Genomic DNA, 23,279 nt, shown 5'->3' on the forward strand with positions numbered 1-23,279 from the left:
TTTATTATCAAACATCGATTTTCGTATTTGCCTGATTTAAAAGTTGAACGTTGCGATTCTTACTCAGACTATTTAAATATTGTACATTGCGATTCTTATTTACGAGATTTAAAAAACCAATATCGCGATTTGTATTTACGAGCTTTTAAAACCCTATGTAGCAATTCGTATTCACGCGAGCTTAAAATCCAATGTCGTGATTCGTTTTTGCGGTTGTAATGTTGCGCGATTTAAAAATTATGCGTCGTGATCTAAAAATTATGCATCAAGATTTGTATTTTCGCATTTTTTAAATTCAATGTAGAGTTTTATATTTACGTGATTTAAAAGCCTTATATCGGGATTTATAATCACATGGTTTACAAGTTTAAAAATCGCACTTTTTTTGTCAAATTTTTGTTTATATATATATAAATTTTTTTTTTTTTTGGATTTCCTCTTTTTTACTTTTTGACTACTCTCATCCCTGATGACAGATCAAATACACATTATTAAACAAATACTTGAGAAAACCAGAGAATGTAACTTAGATACCTTTTATCTCTTTATCGACTTTAGAACAGCTTGCAATAGAATCAATCGTGAGAAATTGTATCAGACGATGTCAAAGTTGGGAATCCCTAAAAAACTGGTTAACCTCATAAGAATGACACTTATAGAGTAAAGTGTTGAGTAAATTTTGGGATCAAAAGTATCAGATGCTTTCTATCCTGAAAAGGGACTGAAACAAGGAGACTCCCTCTCATGCCATCTGTAGAGTTAAGCACTACAGAAGACAATTAGAGACTCTGGTATACAAACACAGAACCCAATTTTTGTTAAATCCGTACAATTACTAGCATTTGCAGACCATATCGATATCATGGAGAAAAACTAAGGCAGCTACAGTAGAGACTTTCTGTGCACTGAAGACAGCAGAAAACAAAGGATTGTCAGTCTACGATGGAAAAAACTAAATTCATGACAATAACAAACTGAATCACATATCTGCAACCACTGAAAATTAATGAATATGAATTTGAACAAGTAGCTCAATTTAAATATGTAGACTCAAAAGTAAATAATGATAATGACATAAAAATTGAAATCAAAAATCGAATCAACATGGCTGGCAGATGTTATCGAGGATTAAGAAACCAGTTAAAATCTAAATGCGTAAGTTGTGAAACAAAAATAAAGTTGTTCAAGGACACTAGAGAGACCAATAGTTTTATATGGCAGCAAATGCTGGGCAATAATTAACAAAGCAGACAAAGAAAAACTGACTTTATAATGCTGAGAAAAATTTTAGTGCAGTAAGAGAAAATGGAACGTGGAGAATTTGTTACAAACATGAATTACAATCAAAATACAAAGAACCTAACATAGTGAAAGTGATCAAGGTTTTCCAAATAAGGTGGCTGGACATGTATTTCAATATAGCGATGAAAATCCTGTTAAAAATAACCTTCCAAACCCCAGAGGGAGAAAGAAAGGGAGGGAAACCTAGACCTAGATGGTTAGATAGAGTAGAGAAGTGGTTAAAGGACTTGGAGTTAACAGATGGAGAATTATAGCATCGAATAGATCTAGATGGGGTAAACTGAATGAGACGGCTTTGGCCGGTAACCAGCTGTAATGCCTAAGAAGTAGAAGTATATAGCAGTGTTTTTTCATTTCAAAGCAGTTATTGAAGAAAAAAAAAGATTTAAAACTTGAGGTTTCTAAGATGTTTTACTCTTATTTTATTCTAGTAATTCAAAAAATGATTGACTGTTTTAAAACTCAATTAAAGAAAAAGGGATGGAGTTGTATACAAATAATATTTTTTGCTTCATTACTTTCCTACGAATTTTCCTGACTTTAAATTTTATTCCTCTATAGAGATTATTAATACTTTTGTTGCAAAAGAGTATGAAATTATAAATATTTTTAATTATAAATTTTAAATTAAAAAAAAGGTTTGATAATTTTTACTCAGGCAAATAAGTATTTTCTTTTCTTTTATTCCTCTATAGAGATTATTAATACTTTTGTTGCAAAAGAGTATGAAATTATAAATCTTTTTAATTATAAATTTTAAATTAAAAAAAAGGTTTGATAATTTTTACTCAGACAAATAAGTATTTTCTTTTCTTTCTGTTTATTTGCAGATTTCATTTGTGCTCTTTTTTTTATAGAAAATTTTTTTTAATGATGTTTATCTGCTTAAAACAGGTTGGTTGCAGTCCTATTGAAGATGTTGCTTTTTTCGCAGTCGATTCACTTCGGCAACTTTCCATGAAATTTTTAGAAAAAGGAGAATTTACAAATTTTAGGTTCCAGAAAGAATTTCTTCGACCTTTTGAACATGTGATGAAAAACAATCGGTCACCTGCAATTAGAGACATGGTGGTACGTTGTATAGCTCAGATGGTAAATTCTCAAGCATCAAATATTAAGTCTGGTTGGAAAAATATTTTTAGCGTGTTCCATTTAGCAGCTGCTGATGATAATGAAAGTATTGTAGAATTAGCTTTTCAGACTACGGGAAAAATTATTAGTAAGTATTTATTTTTTAACCAAATTTTAAATAAAATCTTTTTATTATTATTATTTCGGGAAAAAATCATTATTTTCTTAATCATGCACTTTGCATATACTTTCTAAGATCTGTAAAGTAGAATGCTAACATTAAAAACTGCTTGGTTATGCAACATAGTTTTTCTATGCACATGTACAGTGTGTCCCATCCCCCTAAAAATTAGGACAACCCTGAATAACTTTTCATCTAATGATCCGATCTTCACGTTCTAGGACTCTATTTTAATAGTTCGAGGAGGTGACCTCAAATATGCTAAAAAATAAGTGCAGATGATATTTTAAGTTATGAAATCAGACACAAAAACGTACTTTCTCTGAATAAACATTTTTTTTCTCCGACGGATGCAAATTTCTGACCCCCAAATATAGTCTCAATAGTTTGATCAGGAAAATGCTCTAAAGTTTGAACCCTTTAATGTTAATTTTACTTTTTGCGTATTTCGCTATATCTCGGAAACTTTTTAAGTAAATTAAAGAATTTTTACACAAAATTATAAAATTTGTTCATCCAAAGATAATTCTATGCAAAAAAGAACTTTTGTTAAACATTAATAATTTTTTAAAAATTTTTTTTGAGAATGGTTGAAAAAATTTTGAATGTAAGGTATACAATTTTTTGCACCATATTAAAGATGTAATTTTATATAACAAAATACAAAATTTGAGCAAATTTCTGTTTTGAAAAATAAAATTGCATTCTTTAAAATGATGCAAAAAATTCTATACCTCACAATTAAAATTTTTTTTGGTCATTCTTAAATAAAATAATAAAAAATAATAAATATTTGCTAAAAGTTATTTTTTACATGAAATTATCTTTGAATAAACAAATTTTTTAATTGTGTGCAAAAATTTTCCATCCCTTTAAAAAGTTCTTGAGGTATAGCAAATACTCAGAAAGTAAAATTAACGTTAATGGGTCCAAACTTTGGAGCTCTCTCCTGAGCAAAGTATGTGGACCATATTTTCCAGATTACGGCTAGAAATCTGCATCCGTCGGAGATAAAAAAAAGTATGCTTTTTCAGAGAAAGTACGCTTTTGTGCCTGATTTCGTACTTCAAAGTATTGTCTGCACTTATTAATTAGCATATTTGAGGTCACCCCCTTGAACCATTAAGATTTGGTCCTAGAACGTGAAAATCTGATCATTAGATCAAAAATTATTCAGGGTCTCCTCCTTTTTTATGCGCACTGTTCATTATTAAAGAAGTATTGTAAAGCTTATACTGTATAACCTTGAAAATTTAGACTGCTCTTGGTTTTACAAGGGCCAGGTTTAAAAAGATCAAAATTATGAAAAAAAGATGTATTTAATCTCCATCTTAACTTATGTGGGTTTTTGGCCTTCTTTTCAGCAGTTATTCTATTAATTTCCACTTGGTTTTAAGAATCTTAATTATTTTAATATGATATTATAAAATGTGAATTTTAAATCTTGCTTTTAAGTATTATCTTTCTCATTCACTCGTTTTGAGATAATTCAATCATAGTTCACTGTTTTGAGATTCTTTTTTTTTTCATAAATATTATTGCAGATTTCCACGTAGTTTTCAAAATCCTGATATTTTTAATTGGATATTGCTACAATTGGCAAATCACCCATTTAATCTTAAATTCATGTGATCTTTCTAGTACTTTTCTGGCAGTAATTTGCAATATATTTCGACATTGTTAAAAAACCAATATTTTGAATGCAACATTCAATTCACACAGTTAGGTATTTAATTTTTAATGTGGCTCTCATGTGATCCTATTGCGCATTTTCCAGCAGTAATTGCAACAGATAATTTTTAAATCTCAGGATTTTTAATAGTATAAAGATATGCATGTATGAGCAAGCATACTGGAGAACATGCTGAATCGCAACTATTTCACCATAAGTCTTCATGAATTTGTCATTATAATTTTTTCGGCAATTAATTCTACATGGTTTTTGAAATCTGAATATCTTTTAGGCTATAGTACCCCATGCATGTGCATTGAGTTTTAAGTTATATATATCAATAGTCACTTTATGACGTGCTCAATTCACGACAATTTGATTGAAAATCCTTACGATTTGTCAATTGTTTTCTCAGAAGTTATTGTTATAGAAGTTGAAGTTATTGTTATAGATTTCCGCAGTTTACAAAATCATATTTTTTAATATGATGTAATTACAAAATACGAATATCTACATCTTGAACTTCAATCTTTACGAATGAAAAAATAGTAAGTCCATATTTTCGATGTTTCGTTGTATAAGAATCTTATAAGACTTTTTTTTAATATTTAATACTATCTCTCATTTCAATGCTAATATAATTACTGGATAGTTGTTTGCAGTTTATACAATCATTCAATTTATCAAAAAATTAGTATGAATATTGTTTAAGAGAATTAAGGAAGTTTTCTCTCTTTCATTTTAGTGGAATTTAGATTTAAAAGTAATATATTCATGAGTGATGCATTATTATGTTCACCTTTGGCTACTAATATCGATTATTTTTAATATCTTTAATTGTTTTTCGTATTAATATATAATTACATTTAATTATTAATAATATGGGATAAATATGTTTTAATATATGTGGTTTATGATATGATATGTTTAATATATGAATATATTCTCTTCATTAGCACAAATCTATGAAAAGTACTTTCCCTCCCTTATTGATTCCTTCCAAGATTCTGTCAAGTGCCTGTCTGAATTTGCATGCAATGCCTGTTTTCCTGATACTAGCATGGAAGCCATACGTCTGATTAGGCATTGTGCAAAATATGCTGCTGAGCAACCAGATGTAATTTTTTTCTTTCCTTAAAAATTCATTTAGTTTTTTTTTTCTATGTGAACAACCATACAATAAAAATTAATTATGTCTTTTAGGTATTCAAAGAGCACAATATAGAAGATTTAAGTGTTCCCGAAAGTGATAGAGTATGGGTCCGTGGTTGGTTCCCTATATTATTTGAACTCTCGTATATTGTCAGTAGGTGTAAGTTGGATGTGCGTACCCGAGCATTGACTGTGATGTTTGAAATTATCAAAACATATGGCTCGTTGTTTGCTCAGCACTGGTGGAATGAACTATTTAAAATTATATTTCGTATTTTTGATAACATGAAGCTGCCTGAGAAAACAACGGAGAAAGCAGAATGGATGACTACAACTTGCAACCATGCCTTATACAGTGTTGTTGATGTGTTCACTCAATACTATGATCTACTGAATGTCTTTATGCTGGACAGTCTATATGTACAATTGCAGTGGTGTGTGCAACAAGGTGAAATATTTTTAAGATTTTAATCAATTTTTGTTTTGATTTTTATTATGTATTTTTCAAACCTAAAACATTATTGCACTATTATTATTATTTTTTTTTGGATGGAGGGATCATCTATTGTATGGTGATAGCTTACCCTGGTCAGTTAATTTTAATGAAACATATTCTTGTCATATTTGTTATGTTCTTTACGGTTTTAACTACGGATGAAACCATTCCAATAATAACTTATGATAAAAGTCTTAAAAAGTTCTTTTACGTACAGTAGAAAATCTATATTACACAATTCTAAAAACTACAATTTTTCATAAACCACATTAACTTCATAATCTCTAAAGCTAGTCAAAATCGCTAAATTTGTAGGGTTTTATTTTTTATTGCACTTAATTATTTAATACTTAATAAAAATAACTTTGGCACATATTTTGTGTTTTTAAGTATTTATATTTAAAAATTATTCAAAAGCATTCACATTGATCTGTTCTGCAGATATATTGCAATGTTTAGTAGGTAAGTTTAATGATATGTGAAATGATCTATAGCACAAAATTTTATATAATACCATGCCTCATGTTTCAAGGTTTGTGTTAAAGATCTTCTTTATATTACTTTAAAAATTATTACTTTTATTTTAAATAGCTTATTACCTGTAGTATTTAAGATCAAATATTAAGTACTAATTTTAATTTTTTAATTAAAAAAAAGAAAGAAAATATTTTGAGAAAAAAATCCCTTATTATGACCATTTAGAATTCAAATGATTTAAAAGAAAGATTTTATCAATATATTATAATTTTAAAGTTACTCTTATTTATAACTACATTTTAAGTTTAGATTAATTTATACTAACAAAAGTTCTGCTGTATTCTCTTTCTTTTTTTTTTTTTTTTTTTTTATAAAATTACCAACTGTAATTTGTACTTAACTCAGAATTTTCATATTGGTGTAATGGTATATTTTGATTTAAATTTTCACCTTAATATAATTATACTTAATTAATGTATTTTAGAATTCATTTATATGTTGGTTTACTGTTTTAAATATACTATTAAAAAACTAACTAGCAAAATAATAAGATCACTTATAATATTAATAAAACAAAATTAAGAAAAAAATTAAAAGTTTTTCATTGTTAATATTTTCAAAAATATTAAGCCCCATGATAAATTTTAAATTGATTAAAATTTGTATTTTATTTTTTTTATTTTTTTATTTATTAATTCTGTAATTTTGATTTATTCACAGATAATGAACAATTGGCAAGATCTGGCACAAACTGTCTAGAAAATCTAGTAATTTCTAATGGTGCTAAATTTTCTAAAGAACGCTGGGATCAAACATGCCAATGTATCTTAGAAATATTTAACACCACAAAGCCAGTTTTGTAAGTGAAATTCCATTTTTCAATATTTTGAATTTTTATTTTCATTTTTCAAAAATTAGTAAGTTTATTTTGTTCGATTGGATGTCAAAGTAAGCTTTGATAAAGCTTATTAAAATATCAAAGATAATTATTTATTTGTTGAGAAATGATAGAAAAAGTTTTTTTTTTTCATTTATGTGGATGTTAAATGATATATTTTGAAGATTTTATGTGGGCAATTTTTTTAAAAAGGGAGTTTAGCCTTAGTAAATTTACAATTTAATATTTATTATAAATAAATAAAAGGATGATTTAGTAATTTTTTCTTTTTATTGTTCAACACATTTTTTTGTTTTAAGAATTTTATTAAAATATTTTTTTCAGTAAATTCACCACAATAAGCTTGTGTTTATAGGAGATAGTATGCTGGTAAAATAGCTTGCTACTTTATTCTGTAGTCTCAAACCTATATCATGTTTTAAAGTCTATATTTGATCTAACTGTAAAGTTTCGAATATTAAAAATGATGAAGAATTTTTATAAGGGAAAAAATTAGAAGAAAAAGAAGCAATTAACCAAGAGAAACTTTATTAGACCCATAGTTCACATTAGCCAATGCTGTAGAAATCAAATTCAGAGGTTCCAAAAAATTAATATTTGCTTAAAAAGCATCTGGTTGGTCACAGGAATAAAAAAAATTAAATTATTTCCTCACCAGTTGTTTAATGTAACATTCTTTAAATGGCTGGATTATTACAAAATACAAAGGTTGGAATTTTCTGGGAAAATTTCTCTACTTCCTTTAACCACCCTTCCAGAACTTTCGCCCATCCAAATCATTCTTATGATTTTGACTCAAGGAAGAAATCCCCTCTCACAGACGAAATGACTATAAGATTAAATGAAAAGGATGCTAGAAGAGCTACACACATCTAACAAACAAACTTCTTTCTTTTTTAAAAAAAAAGAAGATGACGAAAACTCAGAAAGAATTTTGCGAGCATCGAAAAAAATAATTTTTATCTGTTAGAAGAACGTATAAAGCGGAATTTTCTTAATAACGGTTTTCTTAATAACGTAAAATCCGGGTTAATTTAACATTATCAGTATAGACAATTTTCATGGACAAGCAGAGAATGATGTTGGAAGCGGGATAACCTACAAAGTAAAATTAGTATTCTGCTGTATATATATATATATATATATATATATATATATATATATATATATATATATATATATATATATATATATATATATATACACATACACGAGTATAACATTTTTATGGAGTGGCTGAAGAGATACATTATTGAGTTGCTACTGATAAAAAATTTTAAGTGATGGATAAAAAAAAATTTAAAGTTGGAATAATGTTGTTTTTTCCAAAGCTCAATATTATATAGTCTATTTAAGATAGTTTTTTACTGCCATGTAAAACATGTTAAAAAGAGAGAGGTAGATATTTCCAGACGTAAGTTGTTATTCCTTACCTTCTTATCCAAGTTTGTAACCTTCTGTTATGAATCAACCTACACATAAGGTAGGTGCACACGGAATGTCTGATTTTTAAGTCTGTATATAAAACTGTGTATATTTTTTACAGACGTTGTTTCTATAATTAAATCTAAAATTTTTACATTGCTCAATATTTTCATTACACAAACAAAATTACTTAATATTAATGATAATGTCTTGATAATTATTGCTATTGATAATACTACAAATATAATATCTGATGTTAGCAAATTTATAATTATGGATATTATACATAGGACATAGTTTTCACGGTATATCGAGAGAATAATTTGAAAATATCACAGTATTTAAAAAATAATAATTCATCATTCAGGAGTACTCTTAAGAGTTATTAAAGTAAACCTTTTTGTTAAGTCTATCTTTATTTTATGTTAAATGCTATTTAAAAGTAATATAACATTTAGGTTGTAGACTTTTCTTTACATGTTGTTTATTTTCTATTTCAGATTGCTGTCTTGGAAGCCAGCCTCCAAAGAAAAATCTGAAGTACTTATTAGAAAAGATTCTGTATTATCTCAGTCCAGAGTGTCTCTGGATGAAAAAGTAAGTAAATTTTATTACAACTTATTTATTAATTGAGTTAATAAATATGTTGGAAATTTTAGCAAAATAATAGATGCTTATGAAGTAAATTTTTCTTATGCAGGTTTTTTATTTATTACGTTTCTCTCATTTTAATAATTTTCTGAACTTGTGTTACTTAGGTTAGAGAATCATTCTGAGTCTGATTCTGGAAGAAATCGAATTCACATATCTCCCCAGTGTGATAAATGAAAAATTAATGTGGATCCATTATGAGTTATGAAAAATATTTCAACTTCTCAAATTATTTAGCTTTAAAAAAATTTAAAGCATGTGGAAAACATGTTCATATTTTTGAAATGCATATTTTAGAAAGCTTTTGTTAAAGAATAATGTAAGGATTGAAAGTTAACAATATAATATTTATTTTAAACAAAAAACGATATAACTCTTAGGGAATGTGGAAATATTTTCAAATTTTTTTAAGGAAAAACACATTAGAGAAAGTCTCTGATGATCAAAATTCACCCTGCAAATGCAAAATAAATTCACAACTTATGAGTACCTTTTTTTGGGAGCTGTTGTATCATATGAACATCTTTCATTACTATGCATAAAAATATCAATATCTACGATTTACATTTATAGTTCTCAATTTGCTATGCATAATGGAAAATACTTCTGTTTTTACGATTAAATTAATTTATGAGGGATTTAGATTTTTTACCCTTGAAAATAGAATCCTAATAGTTTGATCAGGAGAGTTGTTGAAAGTTAGAAACTCTTAAGTGAATTGAAAAATTTTTGCACACAATTATGAAATTCCATTATCCAAAAACAATTACATGAAAAAAGTAATTTTTAATTATTATTTATTATTATTTTATTTAATAATAATTAAAACAATTACTGCATTGTTTGGTATACAAATTTTTACTGTATTTTTGAGGAATCTTAATTTTAAATGGCAAAATACAAATTTTTGAAAGAAATCAGTTGAATGGTTCTTGAAAAATCAAATTTTAAACATAAGACTTTGTTAAAACTACTTGGCCGATTGTACTGAAATTTTCTATTTTACCTTTTAAAGTTGAAGTTTTTAAAATGATGTTAACATTTGTATACCTTTACAACCCAAAAGATTTAAACTAGTATTAAAAAAATTATAAAAATAATGAATAATTATAAAAAATTATTTTACCTTTCAATAAATAAATGATTTTTTTAATTGTGTTAAAAAAAATTTAAATTCACTAAAAATGTCTTAAATATGGTGAAATATGCAAAAAGTATAATTTACATTAAGGGGTCCAATCTTTAGACAGCTTTCCTGTACAAAGTTTTGGAATCATATTTTTCAGATTGCTGCTATCCCTCTAATTTTTAGGGTAAAGAAATCGAATCCCTCTCAAAAAAGGTTTATTTATTCTCAGAAAGTACGTTTTTGTTTGATTTCATAACTTAAAATATCGTCAATAATTAATTTGCAAATTTAAGGTTTAACTCTCAAATCTTTAAGATTAAATCCTAGTACTTTAAAATTCTTAAGTTATTCAAGGTGTTTACTTTTTTGTTTCCTTTCATTTTTTATTTTATTTTCATGCATCAAAGAAAGTTTTAAGTAATTGAAACGTAAGTTATGTATGTGGTATACCCTACACTCATTCATCAAAATATTTGTGAATAATACTTCCATTTGATAGCTTTAAAATGTCTTTATATTTTTTGGGATTATAATCAAAAAATTGTCATTGTGTCAAATTTGTAAGAATTCAAAATATTGTAATATTCAAAAATTAAACGCCCAGGTTCCTTTTCAAGTAATCTGTTTAAACAGCACAGCAATTTAATTAAAATTTTTCATTTTTTACCAGGAAATCATTTTTGCTAATCAACAATCATATTTTCCTTATTGTCGTAGCACTAGTAATTTCGCTACCAAAATATTAAAATTCTTTTATTTTTTTATCGATGCAATGAATTTCTGATATTTAGAAATGAACCAAACTTTCAAGTCTCTCTGCGAATTACAGTTTAAATTAATTTTATGAAGCAACAAATAAAAATTCTTAAAAACTTTGATCATAATTTTCAAAATATGATAGAACTGTAAAGCTAAAAGATTTTCTTTATATCTTATTTTTTATCTTTTAGATAATAATTTAAAAATATGCTGACTCTCTAAAGATGTAAGTTGTATATATACTATCACTTTCGAGTTATAATTAGCTCTGAAATGTATCAATGATAATTTGAGATAAAAATTATGCTTTCCTTCTGGATTCATCGACTGCTAGCATCAAAGAAAAAAGCTTTTATTTTATGACTTTTAAAATGAAATTTTTTAAAATGTTGACCTTTTAACTGTACTTTTCTTATTTTTTACATCTTATTGTTGTTTTATTTATTTTTGAATATAGTCAAAGGGAATCTCTGATGGAGATTTTCTTGATCAGCCAAATTCTGAGGTAGTGGAGGATGAGAAACCTGGAAGCACTGAATATAAACTAAGGAGGCAAAACAGTAGTAGCAGTAACGAAAGAACTCCTAACCACTTCGAGAGACAAAATAGTTATAAGAAAGGTCTAATAGTTTTAAATATCTTTTATGTCTCTTTTTATGTTACATTGCATTTATTTATTTTTTAAACATTTTATTTTTTTCATTTATTTATAGAAAACTTGTTGCTAATTTTTTCATATGTGAAATTTTTTTTTTCATTAGCAGAAATGCAGTTGAAATAGATTTTTTTCAGTTTTTCAATTGTTCAAAAAACTATGGTAGTCCACTACACAGTCAAATTTTGTTTTTAGAAAATTAATTTACTTAAACAAATAGTCTTTTTTTTTTTTTTTTAATTTTCCTTTAATTATTATTTTATTAGTATAAAAGTGGATGACAAAATTTTACATTTCACGAGTTGGGAAAACTGTAACTGATTACAAGTAATCATTGAACTATGATTATCAAAGCCATCCAGTTGTTAAACTTTGCGATTGCCATTTAGATTTTTTTTAATGACGATATTGGTTTAAAGTTAAGTTTTAAAGCAAATAACCTTTGTTATTGACGTATTTTTAATTACTTATTTTTTAAATAATTTTTAGCAGCACATTTCATATTTTATTTTAGATTTGTTTTTCACTTTATTTTTCAATTATATATAACCTAGTTTTATTTGTTTAGGACAAGAAATGACTGATGAAAAATTGTTTATTTCTTTGAAAATTAAATGTATCGTGCAGTTGGAACTTATCCAAACTATAGATAATATTATATTTTATCCTGCCACAAGTCGCAAAGAAGATGAAAAGAATTTAGCTGCTGCAAGAGTATGTTTTTGTTTCATTAAAATTTTTTTTAAATTCAGATAAATGTGTCATTTTAGGCAAGTTTTTATAATTAGAAAAATAATAATGTGATTCTGTAACGCTTAAATTATTCGAAAAAATTGCTTCTTTCGAAAAAACATTTTATGGAACTAAAAATATTAAAGCAAAAATAGAAAGAGTTTAGGACTACTTTTTGTTTTAAATAATAATATTTTAATGTACCTAATGTAAATATTTTATAAAATTTTAGTTATTATGTAATTTGCATTAGTGAGTTTTACATTACATCACAGTGTTCTGACTCTGAAAAGAGTGCAAAGTTTTCTTTACTCTGATTTGCATCGTCGTTAAGCAACATTGCAGAAACCTGTTTTGGTTTCAGTATAAGAGGCCATTTAAAATTGCGAAGGATATGTCATAGTATTGTTAAAAAATATTTACTCTTCAAAAATGTTAGTTTATATTACCAATTATTTGTGCATTTTTTTTTTTAAATTTGCAATTGTGAAAATAATTAATTTAAAATTTTTTATTATAAGTATTTACTGAGTGGCCCACAAATAATCAGCGATTCAAAAAGAAATTGACGATGTGCAATTTGTTTCTTATTGCTTTGAAGGAAAGGTGATCCTCACAAATTTTTAAATTAGTTGAAAATTTGTCAACAAATGCCACTGCTAACTAGGAATAACTATGAAACAGTTCTATCAAAAGAACCATTTGCAGCATCAATGATGCAGTCTGAACACAAAATGATTACACCCATACGAATTTCTGTTAGAATGTTGCAGAATTTTCAGCTAGCTGTACTATCTGCTGATGAACTTCAATTAATTTTAAAATTTAGTAAGAATAATTCTTGTTTCTCAACACGAAACTCGACAAAGCATATACCTCCTTCCTTCTGTCCTTCTTTCATTTGTGTTTTAAATTATTGGTAGTTTTTGTACACTTGACAGTTATTGATTTTTTAATGAATTTTTTTCTAAAAGAATTTTGTTCTTTTTCTATATCTCTGTACATGAAAAAAGTGGTAAAATTAGTTTAAAGTGTACCAGAAATGCTATGCTATAATAAAAACAGCAAAAACATATCAAAACAGAAAAAAATTTATAAATTCTTAAAGCAAAAAGTGTTTGAGAAAACAACAAAATTGAATATCCTGATTATAATTAAAAAAATTCAGCAGTACAAAATACATGGTTCAGTATAAAGTAATCTAGTTTTAATTCTTCATATTTTGCTTTTCCATTTCTTTTTCAAGACATAAACTTGAAAGCCGTTAGCAAGTTTTTGAACCTGACAAATGTGCATAAAAACTATTTTTAATAATGTATAGCTTAAAAGACTAAGTTATTAAATCTATTCAAATTCCAAAACAACAAAACATTGCCGAATATTTGGTTGAACATCCAACCAACTGAATTAGTTGAATATTCATCCTTTTTGCCGAATACCCAATAGTGCTGAATTTTTGTTACATACCTATTTTTATTAAACAAAAATTTAGATTAAATTTTATTAATAGTATTAAAATAGTTTATGAACAGGTTTACTTTTAACTTCTAAAAGCAGTAAAATTAATTTGAGTTCAAAAAAAGATGCTCAGTCAAAAAAAAAAAATTATTTATCTTTCACAGGCTGAAATGCGCCAAAGTGATGAGAATGAACAAACCTCTGACAGTCATCAACAAGAGGATCAAGGAATGTATCAGTTTCTATCTTCTTCACAATTACTTCTTTTAGTTGACTGCCTTATGGAAGCACATCAATTTGCAAAAACTTTCAATTCAAGTCACGAGCAAAGAAATTTCCTTTGGAAAGCAGGTAAGTCTAAATATATTCACTTAATTTAGTAACAATGGGTTGTACAATGATGTACAGTATAAAATGTAACGTTGGTCAGAATTGAAGTCCTGTTCCACATAAAATATTTTATTTAATTAGTAACTTTTAAAAAACATTGAGAATTTAAAACAAATTCTAGTTTTTATTTAAAGGTTTTAAGCTTGAATTCAAATTATGTCTAACTTAGCAATTTATGCATTGAAAGATTCTAATTTTAAAAAAAATTGGTCTGCTATGACATGCTGTAAACATCTGGCTGTAATTTATTGCTTACCAAAAATTTGTTTGTTAGTCATATTTGCTAAAAAAATTTAAATTCTATATGAAATTTTGTTATGTAATAATTATTTTCAATTGTATTTGTCTAGAATGACAAAACTATATAGTGTTTTTGTGAAACATTATGCAACTCCTTTTTACTTCACTTTTTTTTAAAATTAAAATTTGATATTTGGTTTTTTATTGTATACATTTTTCTTGAAATTCACACTATTTAGTTAATTAGATTATCTTCAAAGTGACAAGCAAAAAATTTTTATCTCAGATTTTTCCATTCTTATACAAATTAAGAGTTCTGTCTTAAAAGTATAATACTTTAATTTATAAAATTAGTTATTAAAATTCGCTTTTGTGCTTACTACACACGTCTCCAAGTGGTTCTCATAGTATTGAGAAAAAGCTGAAAATCTCTTCATATGCTCAAGTGGTAAATTACAATCTGGATTACTGCTAATCTTGAAAGGGTTTTACCCTTTCTTTATCTGACTCATCTCCTAACACTTATTCTATTTTGACGATTCTTCCCACTTGAGAATCCTCAAGCTTTTTACAAAATTTCATGCAGTTAATTTTTTTAACTTTTTCTGTAAATTTCTCTCAAATTAAAGTCCCAATCTTATTTATATATGCTAGTTTTTCTTAACAATATGGTGTTGACTGAGCAATGAAAAAATTGAGCATGAGAGCTAGGGTATACTTTTTAATAGTCATTAAGCTTCATGCAATGTTTGTATTCAGAATCCAGATTATGGTCGGATGCTTCTATTTTAACAGATCTCATACATTATTTATTTTGAAAAAGTTTAGTTCTAAGTGTGCTACTATATTATTTTTTTTATTAAAATTATTTCCAATTATATATTTCCTCATTACTTTATTATTTAACAATATTTCCCTGTTTTATTTGAATATTTATTAGGTTGCCTTATTTTCATCTTTTATGAAATAGAAAATATAATTATTATTTCTTAGAACCAATTTTGGTTCTACATTTTTTATTGTAATTTAAAATTTCTTAACAACATTCTTCTGATAATTTTAGCATGTAGATGCAAATATTTCAGGACTTCTCTTTTTTAATATCTCTGCGAGCTATATCGGCTTTGATTGTAAAGTGGTGGCCATACATATATCCATCTTAAATTTGAAACAGCAGTTTTTATATAGATTTCCATTTACCAGTTTTGTTGAACTTCTATTGACAATAGAGATTTTCCAGAACCAAACCTTTTTACTCTCATCCTAAATCAAATCATTCTTCAACGTGCCCGTGGCCTTTAGAATAATGTGCAAGCCAACTTCCTTGCTAAAAGCAGTATCTATTTGTTATAAAGTCTAAATACAACAACTTTTAAGTTATTAAAAGTGATTGTATTAAGATTTAGTACTATTAATTGGACAATTAAACTGCTTCTAGTTTATTTACATCTAAATCATTGAGAAACCATCTGGCTCATACAACCCCAAACAAACAGTTAGAGAGGCTAAGCTTTTCACTTGTACCTAATAAATATAGAGGTGATGTAGTTGCGACCTTTTGACTGTTTATAGGACATGATTACTTTACTGCCTGTCTCCACCGCCTATGACAACCGAGCCTATTTGTCCACTATGTGATTCTAGTGGAGTAATAGGTACCACCTCTTATGTTAGACTCTTTAACAGATATACCGAGGTGTTCAGATATTGGAAAGCAAGAAAAGTAATTTGCAATGATTCCGGTTTTCTGCTTTTCATTTACTGCTCTTTGTTATGATGTTCTGAGTTCTATTATTCTATTTGACCTTTTGCCTTGACAATGGAAATTTAAAAAAAAATGTTTCTGTTAATGAAACTCATAAAGATATTATCTCTTTAAGGATTTCGAGGCAATGTGAAACCAGACCTTTTGGTTCACGAATCTCACAGTTTGGCATGTGCCTTAAGGATTTTATTTAAAATGTACACTGATGAAAGCAGGCAGGATTCTTCAGCCGTTGTTCAAGAAAAACTGATTAAGTAAGTAATAAATGCATTAACTTTTTAATGCATTGAAAACTTTGGTATTATTTTGTTAAAAATTTGCTTTGTTTAACATATAAGTTTTTTTTTGTTTCATTGTATAGATTATGAATGAACAATGTAATGTATGCATACGAGTTTGCTAATGATTGGAAGGGGGGGGAAACACATTTTGTATGTTTTCGCAGCGTATGTGCAAAAGTCGCTAAGACATTATTTAAAATAGTTTGATTATTTCATTTTTTTTCAGAAAGAAACATGTTTGATAGCTCAATACTTTTAATTAACTGTAACTTTTCATATAAAATTAAATTTATATAATTGCATATTTTTAAGTACAATAAAAATGGTAAATTTTAGTAAATATCTTAATTTTATAGATTTTTTAATTTAAACCTTTCTTTAAAATACATTAAAAAAAATTATAGTTTCTTGTGTGGAAAATATTCTGCCTTATTTAAATACTGGAAAATAAAAGTCGTCTAGTATCGATACTTTTTTAAAAAAATTTTTTATTTATTTTTAAATTAAAAGATAAACAGGGGTCGTCTATAAATGATGTCACACTTGTTGAGGAATGAGGAGGCTCTTAAAAGTGTGACAGTTTATGACAAAAGGGTGGGTACCAAAAAATATAACGTCATAAATTCTGGTTAGAATTAAAATATATAAAATCAGCAGATTATCTTTCTTTATGTATTAATATTTAACATTTTTACCTTAAAATAAGGTGTTTTGTCTTACAAATGTCACTAAAACACGTAGTTAAGGTTTTAAAATTCAGTTTGTAATATAATGGGACATGTCATAAAAGGATAAGGGGCAAGCGTGACACTTTGTGATTAAGTGAATTAAGTAGAAAATAAAAAAATTGAAAAAAAGTGGGAAATTATTTATGGGTGGTCCCTTTCTAATAATACGAAGGCAGAAATACAATATTCTTTTCTGAACCCAAAAAAAAAAAAAAAGAAATTTTATTTGAGAAATAATTGTTTTAAATAACAAGGAAATCCCTGCTTAAAAACTTACTGAATCACCAAATTTTTCTGAAACAAAAAAAATAAAAAATAAAATAAAATTTTGGATAATTGTGTTGGAAAATGTTTTCTGATTATTATGAAAAATACCCACGATTTCAATAATTAATCTCATATTGCATCTATTTCATTTTTAGAATATCCCGTGAAGCACTGGCTTATTATCTGAATTTGACCGCTGAAAAACACAAAGATTCATATACTAGTCTCATATTGCTTTTGTTGTCTCGTGTCATTCAACTGGATGACGAAAACCGGGTAATTTTTATTTTTTGTTTAGCTCAAAATATTTTTTATTTTTTGTGTTTAAATGCATAAATATTTTTACTTTGTAAATATACTAGAATTTTGCTGAACTTAAAATCTTCATAGTATGAACCTATCTCAAGGATTTGAACAATGAAATGATGTCATAAAAGCTGTTATTTACGTTTGATTCATGAATCATATGAACTCAAATCACGATACATTGTCAATATGTCATGGAAAAATATTAAATTTGATGTTTGTGTGTTGTGCGAATAAAAGTCAGGAATTAAAGAATAATGTTATTTTAATATGATTGAAATGTTGCTGATCATTAAATAAATTCACAAATTGTTTAAAGAAAATACAAAGCTGTTCAAAGGTGTGATCTGAATAATCATTATATAGCATCACTTTGCCATGATGTAGGAATAAGTCTTTAGATTTCTGTTAAGAAAGTTTTTTTGACAAGTGTATCTAAGAAGCATAATTGCAGGACTTCATTATCAAAACCGCAAGATTGTGAACAATGGATCATTTTATCATTTGTGATCATCAGATTTGCAGAATTTAAATACATATCACTCAGTTAAAAAAAAAATCGAGCATCTTATATTTTTTAAAACACCTCGTGATGTTATTCATACTTAAATCCTTGTTAAGTTTCAAAAATAAAAAATTTTAAATCAGTGAAAATCATAAAAAGTTCTATTAAATATGCATGATACTTAAAATTGTTTTAATTAAAATTATTAAAACTGTGTGATTTATTTAATGCATTAAGTCAAGTCTACAAATGTTACGACTGTAATGGTAAAATTGCTCTTATTGTCCCCATCTAACTTGTTAATGAATATTAATAAAATATTAATCATTTTTGTTCTTCCAAAATTTGTGCATATCATAAATAACTAAATTGTTAAAAGTTTGATTGCTTTTTGTATAACAGTTGTCCATTTTGCTAGACAAGTTAAAGCACATTACTCTTTGTATGCTTTGATAAGTTTTTGTACAAGAATCCTAATTAAATTACTTCTTTAATGGGGAAATAAAATATTTTGATTGTTTAAACTATTAGTTCCCAACCTTTTTTGGCTCACCATCCATTTTGCAAGACTAACTTTTTTCAATGCTCCCTTAAAAAAAATTTTTTTATCAAGGTTTATTAAAAAAAAATTTAAAAAAACTTTCTAACATTCTTTATTTCCAATATGGAACATTTTTAATCACATTGTTTATTTGTTTAAAATTCCTATGGATACTTGAATCTGTATTAGCAATTTTTTTAGGCAAGTAGCGCTTACATAAAAAAGGCAAACTTCTAAGTATAATACTATAACTGTAAAATAATTTGCAAACTAACAAACTAATTGTTTTAAAAACCCCAAACTTCTGTAATATTATATTTATGATGAATAATTGAATATCATAATAATTTTTATAAAAATGCAAAAGTAGCCTTTTTATGCAAGTAGCCCTTACATAAAAAAGCAAACTTCTAATTATAATATTATAACTGTAAAATAATTTACTAACTAATTGTTTTAAAAATCCCAAACTTCTATAACATTATATTTATGATAAATAATTAAACATCATAATAATTTTTATAAAAATGCAAAAGGATTTGTTTAAATATGTAAAATTAAAAAAAAAGAACATTGTTCCTAGAATAAATATTTTGATGTGTAAAATAGCAAGCAAAGTGTTACTTTCATTATTAATTTGGTTAATAATCATTTTTTTAAAATAAATTACTGAATTAATAGCAGTTTTAATGACATATAATTTACAGTGTTGTATTAAATTATGTTTTGGTTTTTATCAGTTCGAAATAAAATAAAATTAAAGCTCAATATTTTAAATGAAAAATTCTTCTGTAAGTTCTTACGCATTTTATAAAAAATTCGAGTGCTCCCTTTGAAATCTTTAGCCCTACTAGAGGACAATAGCACCCATGTTCGGAACCAATAATTTGAACTCATCTATTTTTATGTTATTTATTTAGAATAAATGTTATATTAATATTATTTCTTCACTTGTAGTTTCGAGCTCATGCTTCTGCATATTACATGCCTCTATGTGAAATGATATTCTACGAATCTAAGCCAGAATTAAGAGCAATATTGAGGCGTTTCTACATACGGTGTTCAAGAGCTTTCCGGATATCCAGCTATATCTCCCACTGACAGCAACATTATCACTGTACCATACTTCATATGCAATATTTGTAGATAAGATAAATTTTATTATAAAAAAAATGATAAACTTCATTTTATATTGATGCCATCTCATAAAATCAACGCCAGACTAGTCATTTAGGAACAGTGACTGCTTTGTAAATATTTTAACAAAATTGTAACTATTCTTCCTTTTTATTTCTATTTGGTGATTAATAGATGCTTTGATTATAAAATAAATGTCAAGCATTAGTGATTTTTATTGAATTATTGTGGTTAATAAATGCATAATGAACATGATCATGTGATTATATGGTAATAAACACCTGTTCTTCAAACTGTTAGAAAGCTTTTTTGAAAGAAAAAAAAGCAGTTTATATACGTATCAGCAAACTTTTTATAGATACTATTAAAATAGAGAATTCAAAATTTTTTGTTTTTGTTTGCGTACTGTTTGTGATCCATTTAAATTTCAGCTTCAGGGGTATACCATCTAGAAAGGAAGTAGAGAAAGATAAAGTGAAGTTAGCAAACTTCCTCAGTTTGGACTAGCATTTAATGTTAATACCCCTGTGGAGGACTGCACTCTTAAAAATTATTTTTAAATTTCCAATTTGTTTTTAGTATAAAGCATTTGGGCTTCAAATAGTTTTTTTTTTTTTATCAAAGTTTTGAATATATAGACTATAAAACCAAATCGATTCACTTTTGTTTGGTGAAAAAAAATTTTTTTTAGCTACATAATTTTTTTTTTCATTGCCATAAAAATCAATTGGGGAACCATTGTTTAGCTTAGTTACAATAAGAAAATAGAACTAGAATTCTAGAACTCTATTTTTTATTCTTACTCTTTTCACCCCTAGCATAAGCTTCAAGTTTGACTCATCAATCCACGTACAGATCAGCGATTCTACCTCACCCCAAAAGAATGCAACAAAGAAGGATAATACTTAATCTGTTTTGTACAGTTCGTTAAAATGTTTAATGAGTTTATTCACCATATAACTTAATTATGTTCTTAATCATTTGTTGACCAGATTAATTTTTTGAAAATAATTCTTAAGGAATTTCTTAGCATCCCTTAGCTAATTAAAGTTTTCATTATTAGTAAGTTTGGTATAAGTAATACTTCTATTTTTTTGGCTAGTAAATAAAGTATAGTATGTTTTCTTTAGATTCTGAGAAAATCTCAGTTGAGATATGAAGTCAAACTTATCTTAGAGAAAAAATTGTACAGCATAATTTCAGTTTCCTCCATCCAAATGAAATTTTCAATTATTAATGAAGCACTGTTTTGTCGTTTGCACTTTAGACTCTTTTATAGTTAAAGGTTATTCAGAATTATGAAATATTTTTATAAAAAAAAATGTAGTTAAAATGTCAGAAATTGATGAGCAATTAATAATTCATTACATTTTATTTCCTTAAACATTTTATTTACTTATTTCAGGGATGCACAACCAATGGCTCGAAAGTAGCATGGCAAATCTATTTACTTCCTCCCCGAACTATTTATTAAAAAAAAACTTTTTTTTTTTTTTACAACTTATCTTAATGAGAGGGAAAAAGACTAACTTCTTTAGAAATTTCGCAAACAAGTTTCATATATATATATATATATATATATATATATATATATATATATATATATATATATATATATATATATATATATATATATATATATATATATATACAGAAAAGATATAAATAGAAAAATATGATTTCAAAACTTTGATTAATAGTCAAAATTAACTTATGAGGTGTTAATAAAAATTTTAGTTTTCTATTTTTTTTTCTTTTGTATATCTATTATTGTTTTATAATCAATTTCCTTATAATCTTAATATTTATTTGCATTAAATATTTTTATTTTATTGTACATAAATATGTATCTGGTAAAAAAATTAAGTTGTTATTTTTATTACTTTCAACTATAATACAGTCATGTTTTTACGGGTTATTGCCTTACGTTAATGTTTAACCCAAATATTAAGTTTTTTTTTTTTTTTAAAATTTTGTGGCCTTCTAGCCTGTGCATCCTTGAGTTAAATAGTTTGTTACCTGTTTCATCTGAAGTTTTTTTTATACTATTTTTAAGAAATATTTCTGTGATATTTGATTAAAAAGTAAAATCTAATATAGTTCTTTATAATGTTTTTGTCGAAGGTATTCATAATTTTTAAAATTGTTATTTCAAATTTGATGATTTTTTTTTTATTGTGGGAATTTTATTTAGAGGTATATCTGCATTATTAAAATATTTAAAAATAAAATTATCTTACCTATAATTATTTTAGGTTAGTGCATTCTTTCAAATTTGCATTATTGAAAAAAGTTCTTAATTTTATTATTTTTTTTATTTATTTTACACATAAAACAAAAACTAAATTTTTTAACTTGCAATTTTGTTCAATTTGTATTATGTTGCATTTTAAATATTTTACTATTCTTTAAATGTAGTTGGAAACCAAACTTATTGTTTTCAAAATTAGACATCAATGTATAATTAATTTATTTGATTTGTGTATGTTTTAGGAAATAGTTTGCCAAACTATGTGGTTAATTAAGCATTATAGTTAAAAATTGTTACAAATGCTTGGAAATTTAATGTTTTAATAATTCAGTAATTTAGTGTTGTTTTTATTTCCTTTTAAAAATTTATTCTAAATATAGCTGGTTGTGAAGTTTAGTATTTAAATTTTTTATTCTCTAACTTTCTGCTTAAAGAATAAGGATTAGTTGTTATAGTTGCATTTTCCATTATTTTATTGAGGAAGCAACGTTTATATAATAAACTTGTTTTGAACTTTTTACAATGCAGTGTTTAATTAAGAAATATAAATATCTTTTATTATATTTCTTTATGGTTTGAGAGTAAGTTAGCTTCAAAATATTTTAATGTAGCAGTATAGATGAAATTAACTTAGTTTGCCAAAGAACACTGTTTTTTCGCGCTCATGCTGGCTTGGGTTTTAATAGATTCATATATCTTAATTCATTTACATAACAATTTATGTTTAGTTATCAAATTTTTATGTGAAAAGTGTCCATTAAACAAAGATTAAACTCTGCGAGTTTTAAATTTAAAATTTTTAATTCAATA

General features: G+C 26.0%; 1 protein-coding gene across 2 annotated transcripts in view; it reads left to right on the forward strand.

Moving 5' to 3' along the window:
• Positions 1–20,793, forward strand: part of Sec71 (ADP ribosylation factor guanine nucleotide exchange factor Sec71) — a 62,917-nt gene extending 42,124 nt beyond the window's left edge. For both annotated transcript variants that reach the window (XM_016070935.5, XM_071178743.2), the window contains 11 exons: positions 2,197–2,521; positions 5,183–5,343; positions 5,430–5,826; positions 7,072–7,210; positions 9,175–9,271; positions 11,671–11,833; positions 12,437–12,582; positions 14,223–14,409; positions 16,569–16,707; positions 17,885–18,005; positions 20,039–20,793. In XM_016070935.5, coding sequence (XP_015926421.1) covers positions 2,197–2,521; positions 5,183–5,343; positions 5,430–5,826; positions 7,072–7,210; positions 9,175–9,271; positions 11,671–11,833; positions 12,437–12,582; positions 14,223–14,409; positions 16,569–16,707; positions 17,885–18,005; positions 20,039–20,182 — 2,019 coding nt within the window. In that variant the 3' untranslated portion in view covers positions 20,183–20,793. The remainder of the gene's footprint in view (positions 1–2,196; positions 2,522–5,182; positions 5,344–5,429; positions 5,827–7,071; positions 7,211–9,174; positions 9,272–11,670; positions 11,834–12,436; positions 12,583–14,222; positions 14,410–16,568; positions 16,708–17,884; positions 18,006–20,038) is intronic.
• Positions 20,794–23,279: the final 2,486 nt, after the last annotated feature.

The sequence above is a fragment of the Parasteatoda tepidariorum genome, chromosome 6 (genome assembly GCF_982258835.1).
Source record: "Parasteatoda tepidariorum strain Cologne lab strain chromosome 6, Ptep-v5.0, whole genome shotgun sequence".
Taxonomy (NCBI): Eukaryota; Metazoa; Arthropoda; class Arachnida; order Araneae; family Theridiidae; genus Parasteatoda; species Parasteatoda tepidariorum.